Source organism: Gekko japonicus, unplaced genomic scaffold, assembly GCF_001447785.1.
Source record: "Gekko japonicus isolate JY-2015 unplaced genomic scaffold, Gekko_japonicus_V1.1 scaffold508, whole genome shotgun sequence".
Taxonomy (NCBI): domain Eukaryota; kingdom Metazoa; phylum Chordata; class Lepidosauria; order Squamata; family Gekkonidae; genus Gekko; species Gekko japonicus.
The window spans coordinates 733615-756710 of NW_015164679.1; the positions used below are offsets into that span (position 1 = coordinate 733615).

The 23096-nt window shown below is 43.9% G+C and overlaps 1 protein-coding gene across 1 annotated transcript in view; it reads right to left on the reverse strand.

The window, feature by feature from the left end:
* The window catches only part of PI4KA (phosphatidylinositol 4-kinase, catalytic, alpha), a 113219-nt gene that overhangs the window by 23459 nt on the left and 66664 nt on the right, over positions 1–23096 (reverse strand). The window contains exons 23-42 of the mRNA XM_015409297.1: positions 21001–21083; positions 19228–19298; positions 17706–17830; positions 16780–16861; positions 14731–14814; positions 14303–14392; positions 14029–14148; positions 13680–13772; positions 12059–12215; positions 11334–11461; positions 9383–9541; positions 8792–8943; positions 8262–8369; positions 7298–7425; positions 7085–7204; positions 5969–6048; positions 5636–5829; positions 5196–5286; positions 2513–2680; positions 810–863 (exon numbers count right to left, since the gene is read on the reverse strand). Of these exons, the coding sequence (XP_015264783.1) occupies positions 810–863; positions 2513–2680; positions 5196–5286; positions 5636–5829; positions 5969–6048; positions 7085–7204; positions 7298–7425; positions 8262–8369; positions 8792–8943; positions 9383–9541; positions 11334–11461; positions 12059–12215; positions 13680–13772; positions 14029–14148; positions 14303–14392; positions 14731–14814; positions 16780–16861; positions 17706–17830; positions 19228–19298; positions 21001–21083 (2287 nt within the window). The remainder of the gene's footprint in view (positions 1–809; positions 864–2512; positions 2681–5195; positions 5287–5635; positions 5830–5968; positions 6049–7084; positions 7205–7297; positions 7426–8261; positions 8370–8791; positions 8944–9382; positions 9542–11333; positions 11462–12058; positions 12216–13679; positions 13773–14028; positions 14149–14302; positions 14393–14730; positions 14815–16779; positions 16862–17705; positions 17831–19227; positions 19299–21000; positions 21084–23096) is intronic.

Consider the following 23096-nt stretch of genomic DNA (forward strand, 5'->3'; position numbering starts at 1 on the left):
TAAGAAGTCTCGTTATAAGCCAGGGAATGCTCCATTTAAATCTTAGTCCAGCTACTGCATAGCAGTGGTCAGGACTATTTTTGAGCAGGAACGCACAGGAACGGAGTTCCGGCTGGCGCCTGAGTTGGCCACGCCCAGCAGGAACTCATTAGCATAATAGGCCACACCCAATAGCAGAAACTCATTAGGATTGGCTACATGTCTGTGGCCCTAGGTTAGATTCTGTAAAAATGTGATTAGCACCCTCTGTAAGCCACCCAGAGACCCCCAGGGGTTAGGGCGGGATAGTAAATCGAATGAATAAATAAATAAATAAATAAATACATAAGGGATGTGTGGTCTAACATGCAAAGGAGTTCCTGCTACAAAAAAAGCCCTGGGTTTTGACAACAAACAAGGTAAACAGAATAAGAAGCAAAAGGTGGGTGTGGCTGGATGACCACACTTCTGGTAACATGGGTGTGTGGCCTAATATGCGAATGAGCTGTGCTGTCAGGGGTGTGGCCTAATATGCGAATGAGTTTTGGGGGGGTGCTGTTGGGTGTGGCCTATTATGCTAATGAGTTCCTGCTGAGGTTTTTCTACAAAAAAAGCCCTGGCAGTGGTGGTGCATTGGCGGGGAGGGGAGGATATGAAATAGCCACTACGGGCACTGGGGCAGGGAAAATGCAGGGAAACCCACAATTCAGGTGCCATGCTGCCATTACACAGCGTCAATAGCCACAACAGCAATAGGGCTGCCGCAGGAAAGCACTGCCACGTGGAAAAGCCCTGAAATACAAACTTGGCTTATGCTTATATGTCCTTACCTTATCATATCTTAGTGCCTGTACAATCTGTGGAATGTAAAACAAAATGGCATCCTGGAGGGAAGGGGTGCAGGGTGGGGGAGAGAGACAGACAAAGAAAGCCGTTACAGACACTTCTCAGTGAAACTAAAGAAAAGAAACTCCACCAAAGGATGAAAACATAACCTAGTTCTGGCATCAAGAACAACTTTCAACACTGGCGCTCGGTCTGCAACTGAGGACTGTCCAGCTTTCATGGGTTGCAGAAATGCATCTTTAACTGCTACGTTAGGGGGGAAAACCACGTATTTTAAAGATACGCCTGACTCTGACAAACTCCCTAAACCTGAAGATTGGTCTTGTTGAATGTATCTGAATATGGGAAGTCGTACTAAATCAGACTGTTGGTTCAACTAGCGTAGCTTCACTCTGAGTGGCAGAAACTGTCCAGGGTCTCAAGCAGAGAAAGGTCTTTCCTAACATATACTTCTTTAGATCCTCTAGCTGGAGATGCCAGGGATTGAAGCTGGGACTCTTCTCCATGTGATGAAATTAATTTGCTGAATTGTTCCAAAAATAACTAAATGATGCTTTAAAAAATGTGTTGTGGACCGACTAAACCAGCACCACGTCATTCACTTATCATCAGGGCCGGCCTGCGGAATTTCTGTGCTCTAGGCAAGGCTAGCTTGGAGCGCCTCCCCCCCCAGGCGAGGCTGCCTTGTGGCACCCCCCCCCTCAGTGCAGATGAGCAGCCCGGATCTCTTAGCCACGTGGGGACCCTTGCAGAGCTTCCAAGGCACCGGGTCTCCCAGCAGGGAGCTCAGCATGGGTAGCTGAGGGTCTCAGAGAGGTCTCCGTGTGCGCTCCCCTCGGGATCCAGGGTACTACAGCACCCGGGAGGCAGCGCTCATCCTCCTGCCGTGCTGCATGAGCGATGGGCAAACTCATCCCTCCTTCCCTTCCCGCCTCTCTCGCTACCCAGCTGTAATTCGTGCAGGGCGGGGGAGCTGCCTCAGAGGCAGTGCAGAAATGGAGCCGGAGGCCGCGGGAGCTCGAGCTGGGCCAGGCGGCGGCAGCAACAGCTGAGAAGGAAACGGTAGGAAGGCGGCAAAAGCATAATGGGGCTGTGCCTCCCACTGCTGGCCTCCTAAGGGGCGCCTCTTCCTCTTCCTCCTCACGCTGCGCCGGCGGCGATGCTGGAGGAGGCTGGTGATGCACAGGGCAGACGCGGCGGTGGCGGCACCGGGTTGCTGAGCAACCCCGGCCTGGGGAAGAGGCTTCGCTGTGTGCCTGGCTTCCCCGGCCTAGCACCCCCATGATGAAAGTCTAGTTTGCCTAGTGAGCGAGCCAGCCCTGCTTAGAATCAGGGTATTCAGCTCCTTTCATTCTTCTTTTTTGCCATCAAGTCACAGCCAATTTATGGTGAATCATTAGGGTTTTCAAGGCAAGAGACTTCAGAGCTGGTTTGCAACACCAGACTTCCTTGGTGCTCTCCCATCCAAGTACTAATCAGGGCTGACCCTGCTTAGCTTCCGAGATCTGGCGAGCCCGGGCCATCCGGGTCAGTAGATTTTTCATTAGAAACACATAAACTGAAACAATCCATCAAGGTGTTGGTTTTTTTGCATTACTAAAAACGCAAGTAGATACACAATAATTCAAAGATCTCATTTACCATGAACTTATTTTTAAGAACTTCTTCTGGGAACTCAGTTTCTTACCGGAGGGAAAGACCGCAGGACTTTGACTCCATACTGAGCTGTCAAAGGATGGGGTGGATACATGCTTGAAAAATATGAGAGGCCGGTAGGGGGATCTGTAGGTGTCCAGCACAGAATGTGACTGAGTTCAGGAGCATCTGCATCTATCGTGTGCCATGTGACAAGGTACTGAAAGCAGAAACGGACGAGGGAAGCAAATGAGTCAAAGAACCAGGCTCAGCCACGTACAGCAGAAGTGAATTTAACCCGCACCTGGCCAAGTTATGAAACCGCATACTGGAATTATCGATCATTTTAGAATCTTGTGCCTTTCTGGTGAGGAGTTCACCATTGCTAAGGGCAAAATGTGCCTGCGGGGGGGGGGGGGGGGGAGAAACCTCTTCCCACGGTCAACCCTAGTGCATAATCACAAGAACCTGCAACTTACCTTTGCAAATTATGATTAAAAACCAGACATGAGCAAATTAGACATGAAAGGAGCAGCCATGGTAGTTCGGCCACAGGCCTGTCCCATGTGACTGAATCTGTCCACTGAATGTGGGCAGGTGGCTCACTGTTCCATGACAAAGGGGAGCCAGTCTGTCTGCAGCTTTGCCTTCCTGTTCTCTGTCACTTCTGGTGCTTGTTTCCCAGACTGGTTCTGATAATAGAAGGGAGCCAGGATGGGAGACAAACGCCTGGGACGATGGAACACGAGGGGGGGGGGCAGGTAAGATGAAGGAGAGATCATCTCAAGTGACAGGTGAAGCTGCCTTATACGGAGATCACTGGTCCCTCCAGGTCAATATTGTGTACTTAGACTGGCAGTGGCTCTACTGGGTCTCAAGGCAGAGGTCTTTCATACCACCTACTGCCTGGTCCTTTTTAACTGCAGATGCCGGGGACTGAATCTGGGACCTTCTGCATGCAAAGCAGAGACTCTTCCACTGAGCTGCAGCCCCTCACCCACCAATCCCTTTTGATGTGAGGGGGGGAAATGGGCATTTCTCCTCCCCCAGCTTTCTCCGAGACAGATGGACACTGTCACCTCTATCACGTCTACTTCAGCAACACCAAGGAAAAATACAAAACTTCAAACTCCACTGAAAGAGCTGCTATTGGAACTCTGTCATTATATGAATAAAGCAAAAAAATCCATTTAAGGCTGAAATGTTAATGGGAGTGATACAATTAGAACATAAGAACATAAGAGATGCCAATGCTGGATCAGGCCAAAGGCCCATCCAGTCCAACACTCTGTATCCCACAGTGGCCAGAAATACCAGGTGCCATCAGGAGGTCCACCAGTGGGGCCAGGACATTAGAAGCCATCCCACTGTTGACCCTGCCCCCCAAGCATCAAGAAGACAGAGCATCACTTGCCCCAGAGTCCCTATCTATACCTTGTGGCTAATAGCCACTGATGGACCTCTGCTCCATATGCTTATCTAATTCCCTTTTGAAGCCGTCCATGCTTGTAGCCGCCACCACTTCCTGTGGCAGTGAATTCCGTGTGTTAATCACTCTTTGGGTGAAGAAGTACTTCCTTTTATCCGTTCTAACCCGACTGCTCAGCAATTTCATGGAGTGCCCACGAGTTCTTGTATTGTGAGAAAGGGAGAAAAGTACCTCTTTCTCTACCTGCTCTTTCCCATGCATAATCTTATAAACCTCAATCATGTCACCCCTCAGTCATCGTTTCTCCAAGCTAAAGAGCCCTAAGCGCCTTAACCTTTCCTCTTAGGGAAAGTATTCCAACCCTTTTATCATTCGAGTTATAATTCGAGAATTAATTAATATACACCCCGTAATTCAAATGAGAGAAAAGAGGAAGTGGGATGGTTTTGTTTTAAGTTAGGCCAGACACAATTCATCACTTTTAGGTATGTAAGAGCTGTGTAATTTCTTTGCTCACAAGCTTCATAGGTATTCAGTCAGTATACAGTCTGTAATAAATTATTACCAAGAATAGAGTTACTATAAATGATGGCAAACAACCTAATGAATGTGGCCTGAATTTTCTTTTGGTGTTTTATTTATATGTTCGTGTGTGCGTTCGTGCGCATCTGGAAGTCATGGCGATCTCTGGTGACTGAACCCCACTGGCGGCCTTGCGGATATTCAGAAAGGTGGCTGAATAAAGCCTGCCCCAACCTCCCACATTTGATATTTCAAGGTGGTCTCTCATCCAAGTACTTGCCAGAGTCGACCCTGCTTAGCTTCCGAGATCGGGCTTGCCTGGGCTATCCAGGTCAGGACTATGTGGCCTGAAATTTGACAATATTGTTGTGACCCTGACAATATTGTTGTGCTCCACCCTGACATAGTTTTCATCCACCAGCCCCATCACCCCCACAGGACTGCTTTTACGCTTTCCTAAAAAAGAAGAAGCTTCAGGTGGGGTAGCCGTGTTGGTCTGAAGCAGTAGAACAAAGTCTGAGTCCAGTGGCACCTCTAAGACCAACCAAGTTTCATTCAAGCTATAAGAAGAAGAATGACATCCCATCTGACTTAAGAGCGCACCAGTCAATACACCAGTTTTGCTAGGTTACACCAGGAAGGGAAGCAATGTCTGACCACTTTAGCAATTCCCGGTTTCATGCGACGCTAGCACCTCCAGAGTAACAATGGCTTGTCCATGGAGTATTAGAGCACCTCTTTAGATCGCAGACACAACTCGAATACACACAGGGCAGGCAATTACCTTTATTGCTTCTGGTATATCGCTGACGGCTCCCGGGTCCAAGCGAACCAGACGGGTGACTTCCATTACAATTACTTCTGTGTTTTTAAACCTAGGAGCAATTGGAAATGCAAAAGCCTGAAATTGTCACTTCTCCACATTTTGTAGAGAGAATATACTGAGAGGAAGCTGAGCTGTGGTGATGATCTTAGAATCTCAGGGGCTTGTCTTAGTCCTGGCTGGCAGCTGCATGGGTCTGGGAGGTAACAGTGGGCACAAACCACGTTTGTTACCTTTTCCTGCACCACTAGCCCTGGCAGTGCCACCAGAATGTGAGGGGCTCACTTGTTTGTGTAGACAACTGGCTCTTGGAACCTCATATATGCCGCCTTGAGTTCCATGATGGTGGAAATGAGGATGTCAATATATTCAACAACAATTAAGTATCAGTTTGTATTTACCTGGTGGGCAGCTGGATAGCCAGATAAGGAGAAATGCTCCATGCCAGGTCCACATTATCCTTCCACTGTTTCTCAGTTAGGGTGATGTACTTGGACCTCCAGTTTGCAACACTGTTCTCTCCCGTCTGATCCAATTCTAACTCAGGGGAAGAGAGCGGGTTGTACCACATGATGAGACGCTCAATCTCAGTAGCCTTGAAAGCAAGTAAAAGAAGCACATATAATACACTGTGTACACTGTCACCTCCATCCAACACCCCAAAGTCCCACTCATGTTTTGCTTAGCTTGACCAAAACAAAATAATATAAGGTATCCAAGAACAGATTCCTTACCAGGAAAGACAAAAGCAAAGTTCTTCTTTTCATGTAGTACTTGTGCAGCTGGGTACCTCTATTAGTCTTCTTAGACATGCCTTAAAGACACAGAATGCCCCATAAAATGTTAAATCTCATTTTATAATATTGTCTGCTGGCAGACTAAGCCCTGGTTTTACACAGCATTAACAGGAATGGGGGTAAGAAATTTTCAGCACTAGAGACTACATTATTATGAGGCGGTGGACTGCTACACACAATAACTGCATGTTACTCTCCAGTCTGAAAATGTTACAAAATTGACTTTTAAAATATTGATTTAGGGACCAGAGGAGAGTTTGGGAAAATTACAAATTTTAGAAGTCTTCTATTACCTCCCTGGCTTCTGGAACACTGAAATGGCAGCATTCCACAAACAAGGAGCCCTGGCTCATGTGAGTTACAGGGCACCTGAGTACTCAGGCAAGAAAAAGACATGTCTGTGAGCTCCTTGATCTTGAAACACTGCAAGCTCAGCATTCCAGACTGTCAGAGAGCATTGGTCTCTTTGCAGGAAGGCCTTCAGTGATGTCACCAAGAACCCAACAGGACCTATATTTCAGAATGGACTCAGAAACAAATATAAGTGTACTAGCTAAACAGAAAGAAGACGACGAGGTTTTTATATCCCACTTTCCTCTACCTTAAGGAGTCTCGAAATGGCTTACAATTGCCTTTCCCTTCTTTTCCACACAACATGCACCTTGTGAAATGGGTGGGGCTGAGAGAGTTCTGAGAGAACTGTGACTGGCCCAAGGTAGGGTTTGAAGGCAAAAAAACCATAGAGTTTTGCCCAAAAACTAGAGTGTCATCCCCCAGATGTCGGTGACTGCATGTAGGACCTGGCAACCCTAGCCCAAGGTCACCCAGGAGCCTTCATGTGGAGGAGTGGGGAATCAAGCTCCAGTCTTCCGAATTAAGAGTCCACTGCTCTTAACCACTATTTCACACTGGCTCTCCTGGATTTTAAGCCTTACTGTTTTGTCTTAGAAATACCCACATACCTACAGTAACAAGCCTCAAATTTGATCATAATGTGGAAAACAGACGCCAGCTTTATAAGATTATAAAGGAATTCCTTTTAATAGGACTGACCTGATTTCTTGGAGATAGTCGACATGCCACTGGACAAAGGGTACGTGTTTATCCATCCCTGTGTAGCTTGCTGCCGAGACCCCACAGTGATGTCCAGGTTGCTCCGTGTGTCTTGGTTGTCTTACAAATAAACACAAAAAAGCACTTTGTCACTGAGCCAAATCCCGGGCAAATGGAAAGAAAAGAGGATAATCGGTTTCCCATAAGACTCACCAGGAGGCACAAGCTGGCTGGCTGTCAAATATTTCTTGTCAGAGAACATTGCGGTCCAAAACTTAATTAGTATGATGATATCTTCTCGCAGCCTTTTCTCACCTTGGGTTGGGCACTTGGGGGCACAGCTTAAAAACACAGCGGCAAGATAACGTGTGTGAAGCACTTTGAACACTAGAAGTACCAGAATAGCATTAAGTAAAAACAGCAGGGAAATAAGGCCAGGAGAGAGGAGCCTGTTGAAATCAAGACGCACAAATCACAATAGCATTTTTTAAAAAAATTATTTGGGAAAGTTTCCTCCACTTCCCACCACTAGAAATTACAAAGCCTGTGATGCAAAACTGAAAGGAGATTCTACTTTTGAACAGAAGGCAGTTTGTAAAGTCGCCTTATACTAGGGTTCCCAGACCCCTGCCGGGAGCGGGGGAACCTCTGCTTTTGGGGGGTGTTTCCCTGCCACCAGCCAGCTGGCCAGTGGAGGGACATCCCACACACACACCCAATGATGTTTTGTTTTGTCAGACATGCTGACGTTACCTGTTAGTGATGTAGTCATGTCTGGGAGTGATGCTCCGGTATTTGGGCAAACTCTATGGTAAACTCAGCCAAATTTACCATAGAGTTTGCCCAAATACCAGAGAATCGCCCCCAGACATCCCTGACCTGCCTACGTCACTTCCGGGTGATGTCAGCACGTCAGGGCGGGCACTTCCAGTTTTTCCGGAAGTGGCCCCAACCACTTCTGGTGCCCCGGAAGCGGGCTGGGAGCCCCCTGCCGGCCAGGTGAGTACACCTGGCAACCCTACCTTATACTTTTGATAATATATTAATTGGTTTCCTATACTACAGAGTTAAGAGACTTTTAAAAACCTATTAGACATAGTGTTAATGTGCTGGGTTCTTATTAGGAACGCATTCTTTTTTTTTCATTTTTGGAATGGGGGGGAGAAACGGTTAATACCTGAAGTAGTCAAACGCGGTCGAATAGATCTTTTCTCGCAAGACGTTGCGAATAGTCGCGTTTGGAACCACGTCGGCGTGCAGGAGAGACAGCCCCAGGGTGAGCAGTCTAAAAATAATACATAAAATGGACACACAATTAATACATAAAAGCGATGAGTACTGAGACCTCTGCATGAGGCTGTGTGTGGACTTCTGCAAGGGGACTCCACTCCCTAACAGCCTTTTGATATCGTGCCTTTTCAGCCCTCATTTAGCAGCAGTGCACACCTGAGTTCAAACAATCTTCCCCCACCCAACCGGTTGCTATTGCCCTTGATCGGGGGGGGGGCACAGAGGCAGCACGTTGGAACACCTATGCAGGGGTCAGGGAAAGGCACCAAGGAGTAGAGCTCCCCCCGTCCCAATGTGCTAACTGCCAAGGAAACGAGCCCTGCATATCTGGTTATTGTTTGACTCAAAGGAAAATAATCTAATCCTTCCCATCTTTGAGATTCTACACGCACATCCCTGACAGCGAGAGCTGCTTACTTGAAACGTGGGCCAATGGCTGCCACGTGTCTGTTCATACTGCCCTTTGATCCACCAATGTTCAGAGAGAGGGACCGCTGTAGTAAACTGGAGAAGATTTCCACCTGGTCAGAGCTGCAGTACTTTGCAATTTCAAACCGCTGCACCAAGAACTGTGTAAATGAAAGTGGGAATGTGAGAATGGGGAATATGCTGTATGCATATAGAACTTTCTACAATGCAGAGACCGATAAAGAAAAGCTAAGCTTAAAAAGATGCAAATTCTCAGCATTCCACTCCCCATCAGCAAGGTGCAAACATTCCCTCTCTAACCCTGGCATAGACTTGTAACACCATCACCACCCATAGCCCCATCCCATAAACACAACCTGATGTCAAAGAAAAAGTCGATTTTATTTTTTTGGGGGGGGAATAAATTTATAATATCATCTTAGTGGTCTTGCACTTTTGGTCAAGCCCCTGGGCTCCAGTAAAGTTTACCTACCCTTTTCCTCCCTGCCTCCCCCCAATTTTTGAGTAACTGGCTAAATCTTTCAGTTCTATCTCTAATCTAAGAATCAACAAGGAACAGTTCTGAAGAGGAGCACTTGCTTCTATCCAGATGTAATGCGGTGTGACCTCCGGAGGACAGGGTTTGGGTTGACTCTCTTCCGAAGCTGCCAGCGGATCTGCTTCTTTCACCTCGGCAGAGAACAGGCCAAACTTCTGCTCCACGGTCATTTGCCAAGCCCCTGCCATTTCTCGCATGAACTGAGAAAAGAAAGAAGGCCCGTTTTATTCTCTGCATGCAGACCTGATACTACCAGCAAAGTGACCTGTAGACAATCCACAAATTAAAACAAATTCGAAATGTGACCCTCGGCATTTGCATCCAAGCTCGCGTTTACAACTTATTCTGCCAATGGAATGGGTTTAGGTCGTTCTGTTTGGCAATTCAAGTTTTCCTGGAGCATCACAGTTCTCTTTCAAGAAAAATTAGGCCACCGTTCCTATTCTTGCTAAATAAAATGGAGTTTAATGCCTCTACAGAAAAAGAAAAATATGGTAAAATGAAAGTACAGTTTGTCTACTGACATTTGGCACCTGCCCAATACGTGAAGAATGACATGAAAATATAGTATATAGGAGCAGCCATGGCAGAGTGGTACAGCAGACGCTTTGCCTCCAGAAAGTCCAGTTCAGCCCTTGGTATCTCCAATTAAAGCAGGTGTCTTCACTGTGGTGCCCACGGGCATCATGGCACCCACCAACACCTTTCCTGGCGCCCACCAAGTGTTTTTAGAAAGTGGGTGGGACCAGGTGGGGCTTTTGCCCAACAGGACTTCTGAATGGCCAATGGAGATTTGTTTGGCTGTGCAAACTTTTAAAATGTTGCTTTGACAGCAGCTGCCACCGCAGCTCAAGAAGCTTCACTGTGAGCCCTGACCTGGATAGCCCAGGCAAGCCCGATCTCACCAGATCTCAGAAACTAAGCAGGGCCGACCCTGGCGAGTACTTGGATGGGAGACCTCCTTGGAAATACCAGCAGTCGGGAGGCAGGGGCGGGCTTTATTCAGCCACCTCTCTGAATATCCTCCAGGCCCCCCAGTAGGGGTCAGTCAACAGTCAACTTCCAGGTGCACACACACATATAACAAATACAAAAAAATACAAAAAAATAAAAAAGAAGCTTCACTGTGTGACTGAAAGTAAGCTATGTGTATGCAACAAAATATTTTTAAACATCTTTCTTTTAAAAGACATCCTATTAAACAGGGCTTCTCCCTTCAGTGTTGAAGAGCTACTATTAGACTTATGCACGAGTTCACGCCCTGATGTTTTGTGGTTGGCTCCACCTCCCATGGCAGCCATTCTGTGGTTGCATCAACCACCCTGTGTCAGAATTCCAACAGTCCCCACGGGCTCAAAAACACTGGGGAGCCAGTTTGGTGTAGTGGTTAGGAGCATGGACCATAATCTGGGAGAACCGGGTTTGATTCCCCACTCCTCCACCTGCAGCTGCTGGTGTGACCTTGGGTCAGTCACAAGTTCTTTCAGAGCTGTTCTCTCAAGAGCAGTCCTCGAAAGAGCTCCTCCTCCTATTATTATTATTATTATTATTATTATTATTATTATTATTATTATTATAGGATCTCAGGCCACAACATTTTTTTGCCCAAGAACCTGGACAGCTGCTGCGAGTAAGAATGGAGAATACTAGGCTAAAAGGACCTGTGGACTCACTTGGTATAAGGCTGTTTTATATGTAAGCAGGTAGTAGAATATACAGCGAGCCTTTCAGCTCATCATATCTCTGCAATAAAAACACAAGCTGAATCCATCTGAGTGCCACTGATACACAGAAAGAGATGACATAAAAAGGAATTTGTAGCACAGCGTTCTTGAAAAAGAGATAATGTACAGTAATCAGGCATAGTGAGACGTACTCAGCGACTGAACAGACTTTTCTAACACATCAACTCTTGTTGTAAGATCTTAATTTTTAGAGTTTGTCTTCGGGCGGGCGGGGGAGGGGGGAGATAAGCAATTTCATTTCTCCTACCGGCACTTCTATCCCATTCTTAGCAGCCAGCAGCCATTCCCAGCAAGCAATCGCCGTTTCCATGCCGTGCTCAGTAAACATTCGCAGAGGTCCCCAGCACAGGTGATGCAAGAGTTGCGGGTCACAGTCTGAAGCACAAATATTCATAGAGATACGATTTTTATTAAAAGCTACATGTATTATTAAATAAGTTTCATTTATTATATTGTAAGCTGTCACAAGTACTCTAGAAGGGCCAAAACTTAGGCTGCAAGTTTTAGTACAATTATATTATTAGAAGCCACTCTGAGCCCTGTATTTGGAGAAAGGCAGCTAAAAATGCTATAAACAAATGAAAAACATGTGCTATGTGAAGAAACAGAAGTACAAGACTACTATTTTTAAAATTGTAGTATAACTTCTAAGGGATGGGGATGTGAACTTCTAAGCAGCTCACAATTTTCCCTTTGGATGTACCCATTGTCCACCACTGATACCATCTTAGGACCCATTCAAACTAGTGTAGTGGTCAGAGTGTCAGACTAGGGTGTGGGAGACCCAAATTCAAGTCCCCGTTGTGTCATGGAAGCATGCTGGGAGACCTTGGGCCAGTCACACACTAGGGTTCTTGTGAGGATAAAATGGAGGAGGAGAAGATGTTGTAAGCGGCTCGATGCCCTCCCCTGGACAGAAAAAGCGGAGAATAAATGACCCAAACAAACAAATAAAGGCAAATCTCCTGTTACCTTTGCAACATATTAACAACGCAGTCAGCTTAAACATGGCCTGAGTGTAGAGTTCGGGCTGGCCTGGCTCTAGTGCATCGTTGAGCTGTTTCATCATTAGCTTATTGAGATCTGATGTACGGCCTGTGACATTGGAGTAATGGATCATCCCGGCTACCTATAAGACACAGTCTCTTGGTTAACAGTGATCACAAAAGTGGTATAAACAACCAATGATTTTCTCATTGATCACACAAATATTAAATCTTTTACAGCCTGACTTTGGAAGCTTTTTCTGTCTGGTGCACTAATGGTTTGTTTTTATTTGGCACACTGTGGGGAGAGGAAAACGCAGCCTTCCCCTTCACCCTTTTAAAAAAGGTCTGGTTAGATGCAGGCTTCTGAGAGGAGACTCTACAAGCACAGCCTTCATTGGAGGAGAGCTTCAGTAGTTTAGTGTGTAACTTTGGAAACATTAGGACGGGGTCCCCAATGTGGGGTCCATGGGCACAGTGGTGCCTGCTGACACCCTTCCTGGTGTCCGCCAAATATTTTTGGAAAGTGAGCAGGGCCATATGGGGCTTTTGCTCCTCAAGACTTCTGACTGTCCTTGGAGATTTGATTGGGCATGCAGATTTTTTAAAAACACTGCTTGGGCAGCAGCTGCCACCACAGCACAAGGATCTTCACTTTGTGACTGAAGGTAAGCTGTGGCAGCCATTTTGTGGCTCGCTCTGCCTCCTGAGGCAGCCATTGTTGATGCTGTGCTCATGACACTGTGTCAGAATTCCAAAGGTGTCCACAGGCTCAAAAAGGTTGGGGATCCCTGCATTAGGAAACGTGAGTTCTAAGCTTGCTCTTGATGAGCAAGGCTATTACCTCAGAGCCACTGCGCTGGGTGGCAGGAGTGCTGATCACACACACAGGTTCCAATTCCCGCTCAGCTATAAAGTTCACTGGATAAACACTGGCAAGTCATCATCTTTCAAAACTAACCTACCTCACAAGATTGTTGTGGGGTTAAAAATGCTGCTCTGATTTTTTGGGGGGGGGAGGGGGGAGTAGCAGGGAGAAAAAAATAGTGGATACATAAAGAATATTTAAAACTACTCAGTAAAAAGATACGAAAAATGCTCTGGGAGCCTGTTCTTGCCACTCACCCCCATGTTTCTGGATAAGCATAAAAATACTTGGTTGGAGAAATGCTGTGCTTTAGATCCGTACCCCTGCAACAGTTAGTGTACCTTTGAGGGAAATGGTGCAGACCGTATGCAACAAATGAAATGTGCACACTGGTTAAATGCACACAAAAAAATACCCCGATTGTGTTGAAAGGCCCTAAAATTGATGTCATTGTCTAAATAACTAAGACAAAAGTATGTATCATTAATAAGTATCAGGAAGAAATAATTCTCCTTTCAATTAAAAATGTACCAGATTAGAATAGGTCAACTTAAACAATCACTTGATCACACTCTAAAACTAGAAAGGAACATCACACGCATCCTGGAAGAGTTTTATCGGATGTCACCACTGGTAATGTATGGCTGATGTAACACTTGAATTCCCGTTTAAAAAGAATATACTACTAGAAAAACCAACTCATTTCCTTTGTGAACCTGTGAAACTCCGTTGCACTTACTTCTCCAGCATAGCGGTTTCGCAAGTTAAGAGAAGCCATGAAGTTGGAGTAGTCCTTCTTCACACAGGCAGGCCTTTCAGTTAACTGGGTTGCCTACAAACAGCAAGGATTACCATTTTCGTTACTGACAATAAGGGAACATTTTAAGTTCCCACCAAATACTGGGATATTAAACAAGTAAGTAACCCTGCCTTCTCCTCTTTTCCTTTGGCGTACCCTCCCCATCACAGCAGCACAAGTCTGAAGAGATCCTACATTCTGGTTATAGAAAATGATCACAAACCAACAAAGCAAATAGCCATAGTGAGCTCTGGGCATTTCATCAAGAGACAACTGCATTCATACTTACCCCCAAGGTGGTGTTCTGTCTGTTGTAACCTGCAAAATGGAGAATGCTTTCGGTGGCCATAGCCAGCCCTGTGTGCTGTGACAAGCCAGACACCCAGTTCTGATGTTTGTTTAAATACTCCTGAAAGAGGAAGAGGGGAGAGCTATTTTAGAGGAAGCTGGTTTGGAATACTCACCCTCAGCCCTCACTATATAAAAACAAGGACAAACATTCCAAGTTGAACTTGGCATGTCCCTGAGGATCATTAATGCAGCCGATAGCTGGAAGAGGTTACCTGCAAGTGAGATTTTGTGACCGAAGGAGCCCACTTCATGGCTTCCTGAAGGATCATTCCGCAGCGTGCAGCAAAATCCTTGACGATGCTCTAGGAAAGAGATGGAAAATAGCCAGAGACTCAAACCATCCTTGTGCAATTCATGATACCATAAAGCTAGCACTGTTAAAGGGCACTGTACCTCTCCTGTATTTAAAAGTTGCCTGCAAAGAAAAGCCCTAAGCTGCTGTAACATGTGATTGTGAAGCCAGGAAAATGTTTTTAAATGATTAAGTATCTAGGAGGACAAACTGATGACAGGCCTCAAAAAAAGAAAAAAAGAAAAAACCCACGCACTTCTCCAGAGACAATGAAGCGCAGGAGCAAGAACATGCATCGAAAGAATAACAGAGCAAGATCACTGATTTTAATATTTTGGATGCACTTACCTCTCTAGCTTCATATGTGTCAGGAACAGTGATTCTATATGGAGCGTCCGGAATGTCATAGTATGGTTGGTCTTTGTGAATGTCCTGAAACAGAAAATGGACTTTTTAACAAGAGTCATGTGCTGCATTCAGGCACAATGATAAATTACAGTTTTGCCATTATGAGAATGAGCCTTGAAGGCTTACATACTCTCTTCCTGCAGCCCTCACATCTCAAAAATTAATAATTTATGCTTTCATGAGAAGATAGAGTTTGTTACACCTCCAACCATTAAAAGAAAGTCCACTTCCTGCATATAAACCAACATGGATCGATATCTTGTTTCTTGCTTCCAAAGCAGGATTCATCTATAGCGTGGAATTTACGAAGGGCTTTTCTGCACAAGAGTTTTTTTGGTTTGTTTGTAGCTTCATACTGCTTTGGTATATCCCCCGATCCATATGCATTTTTGTGCCTTTAGTTTTTGCTTTGTATTTGTTTGTTTGTTTTTCTTCCAGGTTTTCCCCCGTTCTCTTGAGGGCTCTTTTGCCCTGATCTTTTCCTGGAAGCCAACTTTGAGTCATCTTTTTCCTTGTTCGTAACGTTTCTGTTGGTCTTCTTTGTCCCATCCACCTCCAATCCACTTTTCAATGATCATACCATTGTCATCGTCAAACCACTCCCTTTCCTCCACTCACCCTAATGACGAATGGTTTCATTTTTAATTTTTTTAAAAATCTCTAAAATATTGATATGTTGCTATGCTGCTGCAATGATAGGTTTAAAAAAGGTAAGTCTCTAGCCTCTTCTGGAGTCAACAGCATTCTACTCCTGACATTCTTTTATGCACATGAAGAGGCAGAAAACCTTTGAGCAACAGTTCTGGGGGCAACATCAGGAGGAGGCCTTTATGCCTCATTTCTGGCTCTCTGGGGCTACAGGCTGGCCATGTGTGAACGAGGATGCTGGACTAGAAACAGCAGGGCACCTGCTATGTTCTTAGGTTATCAGCAAAATGCCGATTTTTCTTTGGCATATTGCATTTGACACTTGTGCCATGCAATTGATGAGGCTGCCATAATCCATGCAGACACAGCAAGATACCATACTCTACTTCGCAAAAATCAGGTTTACCACAGCCTGTAGGCTACCTGAATCAAGATGTTCTACCCCTGCTTCATGAACATCCAAACAAGGGAGCCACAAGAACCTCCTTTGGAAGCTGTGCAGGGCTGCCTTGGTGTAAACAATCCGATGGTGATGAAAAAGACTTTGATGATGTTAAGTGGATGAAGTTGTCCTTTCACTGCACACTTCCTTGCAGAATTTTATGTTGCATAATGGTTCCATGCTATACCTCTAGGCTGCTTCTGACAATGGTGGCTGTTTGCAATGGAACAGTGCCAATTCTCGTTCAGTTATAGCCTTTATATACGATAGGAAGATAGTAATATGAGCCTACCATGCTAGGTTGTTGTAACAACAACTTTCTCATCAAACTATGAGCAAAGGCTCATAAGGCTAAGCCATTAACCATGGAATAACAATAATATGTTTTTCAGTATCTGTGCGAAACAGCATATTTAAATGGACAGAATCATAGCTAAACAATCCAACACTAGAAGATAAGTACAGAAAATGCTTGAACTGTTTAAGGCAAAGAAAAAGCCTCCATTAATACTATGTGACGTATCTATACATTTTACTGGATACATTCTGCAAAATGTACCTTTGTAAACATAGGTTTGCAAAATAAACATGTAATAAGGCATCTACCATTGACAAGAACTTGACAAAAACTCTATAAATACGTAGTAATCCCAGGGGTCATTTGGGGGGGGACGCAAGGGGACGCCATCCCCCCGAGTGAGGTGTGGGAGGGTGGGGCCTGGAGCTCCCTGCTGGTGCCCGCTGGAGGTCGCTGCCGGCTGTGGGGAGGACACACTTCCGGTGATGTCAGGGGGTGTGGCATATGCTAATGAGTTATGCTAATGAGTCCCCCTAGCTCTTTTTCTACGAAATGACCCCTGAGTAATCCAGTAATGACGGATCAACATGGAAATACTTACTGCACTCAAAGATAGCGAGAGAGTCTGAAGGATATCCAGCATGGTTTTCAGCACCGTTCCACTCCACAGTAAATGGGGAAACCTTTTTTAAAAAAGAGTAAGAGACAGATACAATGTTAGTGCAAAATGCTGAGGAAACAGTAGATTTTACTCCTTAACAAAATGCTGAATTTTAAAATATCTAATTTACATGCTAGCTAGCAACCAGATTGGCCAGGGTGGAAGAGGATTTCAAACACAGCCCAATACTAAAAGATAAAGGAATTAATCTAGAACCGTCACGTTATTCAACAAACATTTTAAAAATTTTATTTGGAAAATTTATATGCTGCCACTTCAGAGCCCTGCTCGAGGCAGCCTACCATTAAAACAATAAAACAATAAAATAAAACCAGTAACAGACAGCCATTCAAAACGAGCCATTAAAGGACAAGCCAAGACATATAAACTAGCATAAAACACACATCAGACAGCCAAAAATTATACTAATTATACTGAAAAGGCCCCGTTCTCTGGCTACTATATGCATATCAATTGGGTAAATGTACATGTATCTGCAGTCATAAAACAACAGTTTTGAAGAGAAAAAGTATTTTCACTTTGACTTTAGATAATATACCCATGTGACATGGCAGGCGCAATCATAAGGAAGGCTGTTGTTTCCAGATTCGGGAAGCTTATGGTCTCCCTAGAAGTATTTGGCTAATGACTGAAAAAAACGGATAGTCTGATCTAGCAGGGCTCTTCTTATGTAAGATTGTTCCACAGGCCCGTACAGTGTAAATGACACTAATCATGCCCATGCAGATTGAACAAGTATGTGGGCCAATTAACTCCCAGCTACTCAACAGGCCTTCTGTCATTCTCCGAATCCAAAACAATCAGTGTGGAAAAGGCTTTGCGACAAGGACAATATCGATACTCACTTATCTACAAGCCCTGATAAATATTTATCTGCAACCCGCCTGATCCTCTTGTGGATGTGATTAAAATTCACCAGCAAGAACTGAGCATGCCGCTCTAGCTCTTCTTCGTTTTCTTTAGTTTTAGGCTGAAGATGTTAAAGAAAACCATGTTAAAGAAAATGTTGTTGTTGTTTTTCTTTTTTCAGAGATAATAAACTGGCATTTAAAATGTACATTTCATATCACTTTCATCAGGTGTTCTTTGTAACCTACATCGATTTTGTCGTCCCCCTTTATTATTTTCCCACTTCTGTCGAATGATATTGTTTTATTGTTTTTATAGCAATATCGTGGTTTTATTGATCTTATAATTTGGATTCAGTTATGTTTGTGAGCTGCTCCCTGACCATGTTTTGGTTGAGGGGTGAGGAAATAAATAAATAAAGTATGTTGGCTAAAACATGAAGAACTTATAAGGCCTCCATTACTCATCACAATCACTTGCCAATTATTGAATCAATGCTCTGTCCACTCATCATGAGGTTTGCTACTCGAAAGCCTCTGCAAGAAACTCAGGGCTTTTTTCGATGCTTGAAACCAGTTCCCCAAAATGACTCTCTGTTTTAATTAGATCACTGAATGGTTCTCCGGTTTGCCAGAACTTCAGTGCTATTTAATCCCATAAAAGAAAGGAAATATCATCTCATCATAACACCTTGTAACTGTGTCTGCTTAGCTCTTTTCCTCGCTGTAGCTCCAACTCACATTTCTCGAAATGCACAGGCATTTATCTTATCAATTTTTATTATTTATTTTCTATTTACATTATTTTTAGTCTGCCTTTCTCACTGGGACTCAAGGCGGATTACACACAGTGAGTCAACCCAAGCACCAGGATGGGACATTCAATAAACAATGAAATAGGATTTGGGTTGTAGAATCAACCAGAACAGAACTGGAGCAAAGCATAAGTGTTAACATGGCTCATAAAATGACACAAGATTACATAGTAAGATCCAATTGATGGCAAATTATACACAGTAGTATAGATCACAGTCTCGAATAATTTGTCCAAGTAACCCTTTTGTCTCATGTTTTAGTATAACATAATTCCAAGGCAACCACAATAATGGAAAACAAACCACAAAAGCACCCTTAAGACATATAGAAGACAAAACCATCCTAGCTAACAGCTTATAACCAGGACAATGTTCTTTTTGTATTCAGGGCTACTCCAAAGGATTTTATAATGTGGGACAAAAAGATAGTGGTGCAAAGAGCTCTATCTTGGGGGAAAATACCTGTCCATTCAAGGGCTCTTCCTTTTCCAGTATGGCAGAGCAACGGCACAGAAACTAATCTGACAGCTCAAGAATTTAGTATGGCAACAGATCAAGACAGCAAAGTCCTGCATCCAAATGGACTCTGGATCTTGGATGGCCTCAGTGGTAGCCCATTGTATTTATTTAAAATATTTATTGCCCCACTTTTCTCCTGATCTACAGGACTCACACACACACAATTTTACATTTTGATAACTCACTTTGTCAGCCATCATGCTGAGGAAACCTTCAAACACCTTATCTGCAACCGCTATGACACACTGCATCATACCTTTAAGAAAAGGAAATGTCACATCATTTAAGAAAAACAAGAGACCTTTTTAAAGCCAATGAATCATCAAACTGTTAAAGAATTTTTACTAGATCAAAAATGATAATAAAGTAATATGAAGTATCTTTCAGAACTAGCTGCCTTTCCAAGCACAATCTTTCAGAACTAGCTGCCTTTCCAAGCACAATTAATCTATTATGGGAAACATGAGTGATAAAAATCTAACCCACCAAGAATCCACCTGAAACTGATCATTTGACTATACCACATTTCCACACTATAATTCTGTTGTCTTGTTTTCCCATTTCTGTTTCAGAGGATCAAGAAGACAGTAGGCAGATATAAAGACCCAGCTGATCTCTGAGCAGAAGCAGGAGACAGAGCTGCTAGAGGAGTGAGTTTTTTTTTTTAAACTTGCTTTCAGCTGAGGGGATTCAGCTGAGGATATTGTATGGGAGGACTGTGTTTGGGAGTGTGTGAAAGTGATTAGAGTTGTTGCAGAGTCCTGGCTGCTTGAGAGAGGGAGAGGAAGGGACATTGTTGGACTGAGATTGACTGTAATTCAGTATTTAAGAAAGCACCTTGCCAGAGGCATGAGCCAAAGGGCGAGCTAAAGGGCTCTTTGCTTGTGGCTCTTAGCCTAGGGCAGTGATGGTGAACCTTTTAGAGACCGAGTGCCCAAACTGCAACCCAAAACCCACTTATTTATCGCAAAGTGCCAACACAGCAATTTAACCTGAATACTGAGGTTTTACTTTAGAAAAAACAACTCATACATTAACTTAAGATGATCCAAACAAAGTAAGGAAAGCAATCCCAAATGCTTTCATTTACTTAAAATTACTTGGCAGAGAATTCGACACTTTAATGATGGTCTGGGCCTGGCTGGGGCGATGGCACGCGTGCCCACAGAGAGGGCTCTGAGTGCCACCTCTGGCACCCGTGCCATAGGTTCGCCACCACTGGCCTAGGGGCTCTGTAAGAAGCCAAGAAGAGCCAGAAAGCCAAGGCCCTATGCTCTTTGTCTTCCCCGTAAGGTAAGTTGACTTCGACAAGAAAAACCAGTGCTCAATGTGGCTTGTGATTGGTGGTTGGTTCCCACCTTGATAACTGGATGAATTGGTAAGCTGCAAGCCTCCCTAAGGTGCAGGCCTCATTCCAGCGCTGGAACTAAATGTGGCTGTTTTGTGGTTGATGGAACTTGTGAATGTGGCTCTCCACGAACCGTGGAATGAGCACCACAGCTGTAAGCAAATCAGCCTTTTCCAACATACCCTGCCAAATTCAAATCAACTTATTTATCCAGACTCTCACCTAGATGGGAAAGATGCTTTAAACTGTAAGGAAGGATGGAATTGCACAATTCAATATTACAGCTCTCCTTTGAAATTTTCATGCAATGTGTACACAAGAGCGTGTATTTGTATGTAATGTCATGCCCGAACTTATATGCTCCATACACACAAAACATTTGCGTGATAGATGATACTAAAGTTTGCTACAAGGCCTGTCTACTTATTCATCAGTTTAAGTGCCACTCAGAACACATTCTGGGCTTCCTAACCACAGTCTGCAGCACAGGGAATCTGCATATCCTTGCTTAATACTATCATCCAGTATGTATGCAAAATCATCAGAAGGGAAGTTAGTGAATGCATGTTTATTTTGTTATGGACAAATAACAAAATCAATAGAGACTTACCAGATTTGTCTTTCTGAATAGCTTTATCCTCAAAATAGCAAAACATCACTTGAAAGCGATCTGGGTCAGTTGAACGCAATACCCTAAGAAATCAATGATTAGATATGCATTTCAAGACAAAGGAAAGCAATTATCGCCTATTCCTACCCCATGATATGAATTCTATTTTAGTTTAACCTTTCCTATGTAAATGTAACCCCTCCCCTTCTTTTTTCTATGCCATTTAAGTATAAACAACTCCGCCCCCAAGGCTGCATACAGACATTTAAGCCAGTATGGTTGGCTTACCTGCCATATAAGAATACAGGCACACAATTTAACTGGAATTAGTTCCTCCCACATAGGATTCTAAAATGGAAGTTACTCCAGGTTCAGAATCTTGATTTTGGGGGGGACGGGGACGGACCAACTCTAGTTATCTTATGCCTTTGAATTCATATGCAACAGGTAACCACAATTCTCCAAGTGAAAATGGGACAGGGGAGAAGGGAGAAGTGAACAATGACAGTAGGTGTGAGCCCAGCAACAAAAGGGGTTTGCGCACACCCTGGTTAGAAGCGATGTCTAAATGCAGCCCAGGATTACAACAAAGTGATACAAGTGGAGTGCTCTGAACACAGAAAGCACTATATAAATGTTAAGAATTATTATCACTGCTATTAAAAGGGCAGAATCAGAATTGTTTGGAATACCAGGACGCTTGGGCCAAAAATCAAGGCATAAAGAGATTCTGGAAGCATAAAGCTGGCTACTGTTAGAGAAAGAATGCTGGACAGCCTTGATTCTGATACACCCAATCGATTCTTATGTTCATACAAACAATGAATATCTCTTATCAATACTGAAAAGGGAACATTCACATAAGTTTGAGCCACCTTGTGCTATTATCAGGAACTGACACTCCATGCTAGATTCCACTTTACTTATAAGACCCCCCCCCCAGCAATTATCTAGGATATTTCACACCTAAATACTTTTGGAAGGTTTGTTATGCAAATATTCATTATTATTTAACAACGACCATGCTTGCATAGTGTCAGTCCTCTGCACCTTAGTTTTTCAGCCTCTGGGGACGTTTTCAGATCTCAATTCCAAAAGCAGGTTACTTTGGAGCAACAGGATAAAATGAAAATTCATTAAACCTTGTATCTTGTTGCTCCAAAATTCATTACACATAGAAAGCTCCAGCAGAGTGGAGTGTGAGAGCAAATCGGAGGCCGGAAGGAAAGCACAGAACAAGAAACTCAGGGAGATGCTGGAGAGGTTTTTTTCTGCAAGATGTCAGGAAGAACTCGACAAGATTCATCAGATCTACCATGGTTCATCTGAGGAAGCATGTAAGAATTGGAACCTAAGGAGGGTTGAGTGAACTTATAATGATTAAGTAAAAGCAGAAATAGCCCAGAGAATACAAAGATACAGAGGTATATAGCAACAGCCCGGCCTAATGGAATTATCAAGGCTCTGTATCTAGATTTGTGGTTCTTAAGAAATACATGCCTCTTCCTATAGGAAAATGAGAAGCTGGGGAGGGGGGCAGTGATGAATTCTGTCAGACAATAGATGTGTGATACTGTTTCCAAAGTAGGAGAAGAGGAAGTGTTCTCATTTGCTCTCCCGCCCCATATTGAAGGAACTCACCGTGTTACTAATGTTCATATTGTCATTGCCATCTTATGAAACAATTTTGAGATGCTGTGTCTTTTAATTCTTTCCCCCCCCCCCCAGTATGTATGTGAATTTTAAACTTATTAAATAAAAAGGTTTATTTAAAAAAATAAAGAAAGAAAATTCATTAAACATAGTAACGTCAGCTTTAGCATTAGGACACAGACCTATAAAGTCGTTAGCATGCTGGACTGGGATTTTGGAATCCCAGGTTCAGATCTCCATTCTGCCATGAAGCTTGCTTGGGTGCCTTTGGGCCAGTTTTCACTCTAGCTCTCAGCCTAACCTACCTCACAAGGTTGTTGTGAGGATAAAATGGGGAAAGGAGAACCATGTGTGCCATCCTGAGTCCCTTGGATCAAGGAGTAAAAATGTACTAGCTAGATCTATTCCTCATTTTGGGGGAAAATGCATAAAATTCAAGAAAT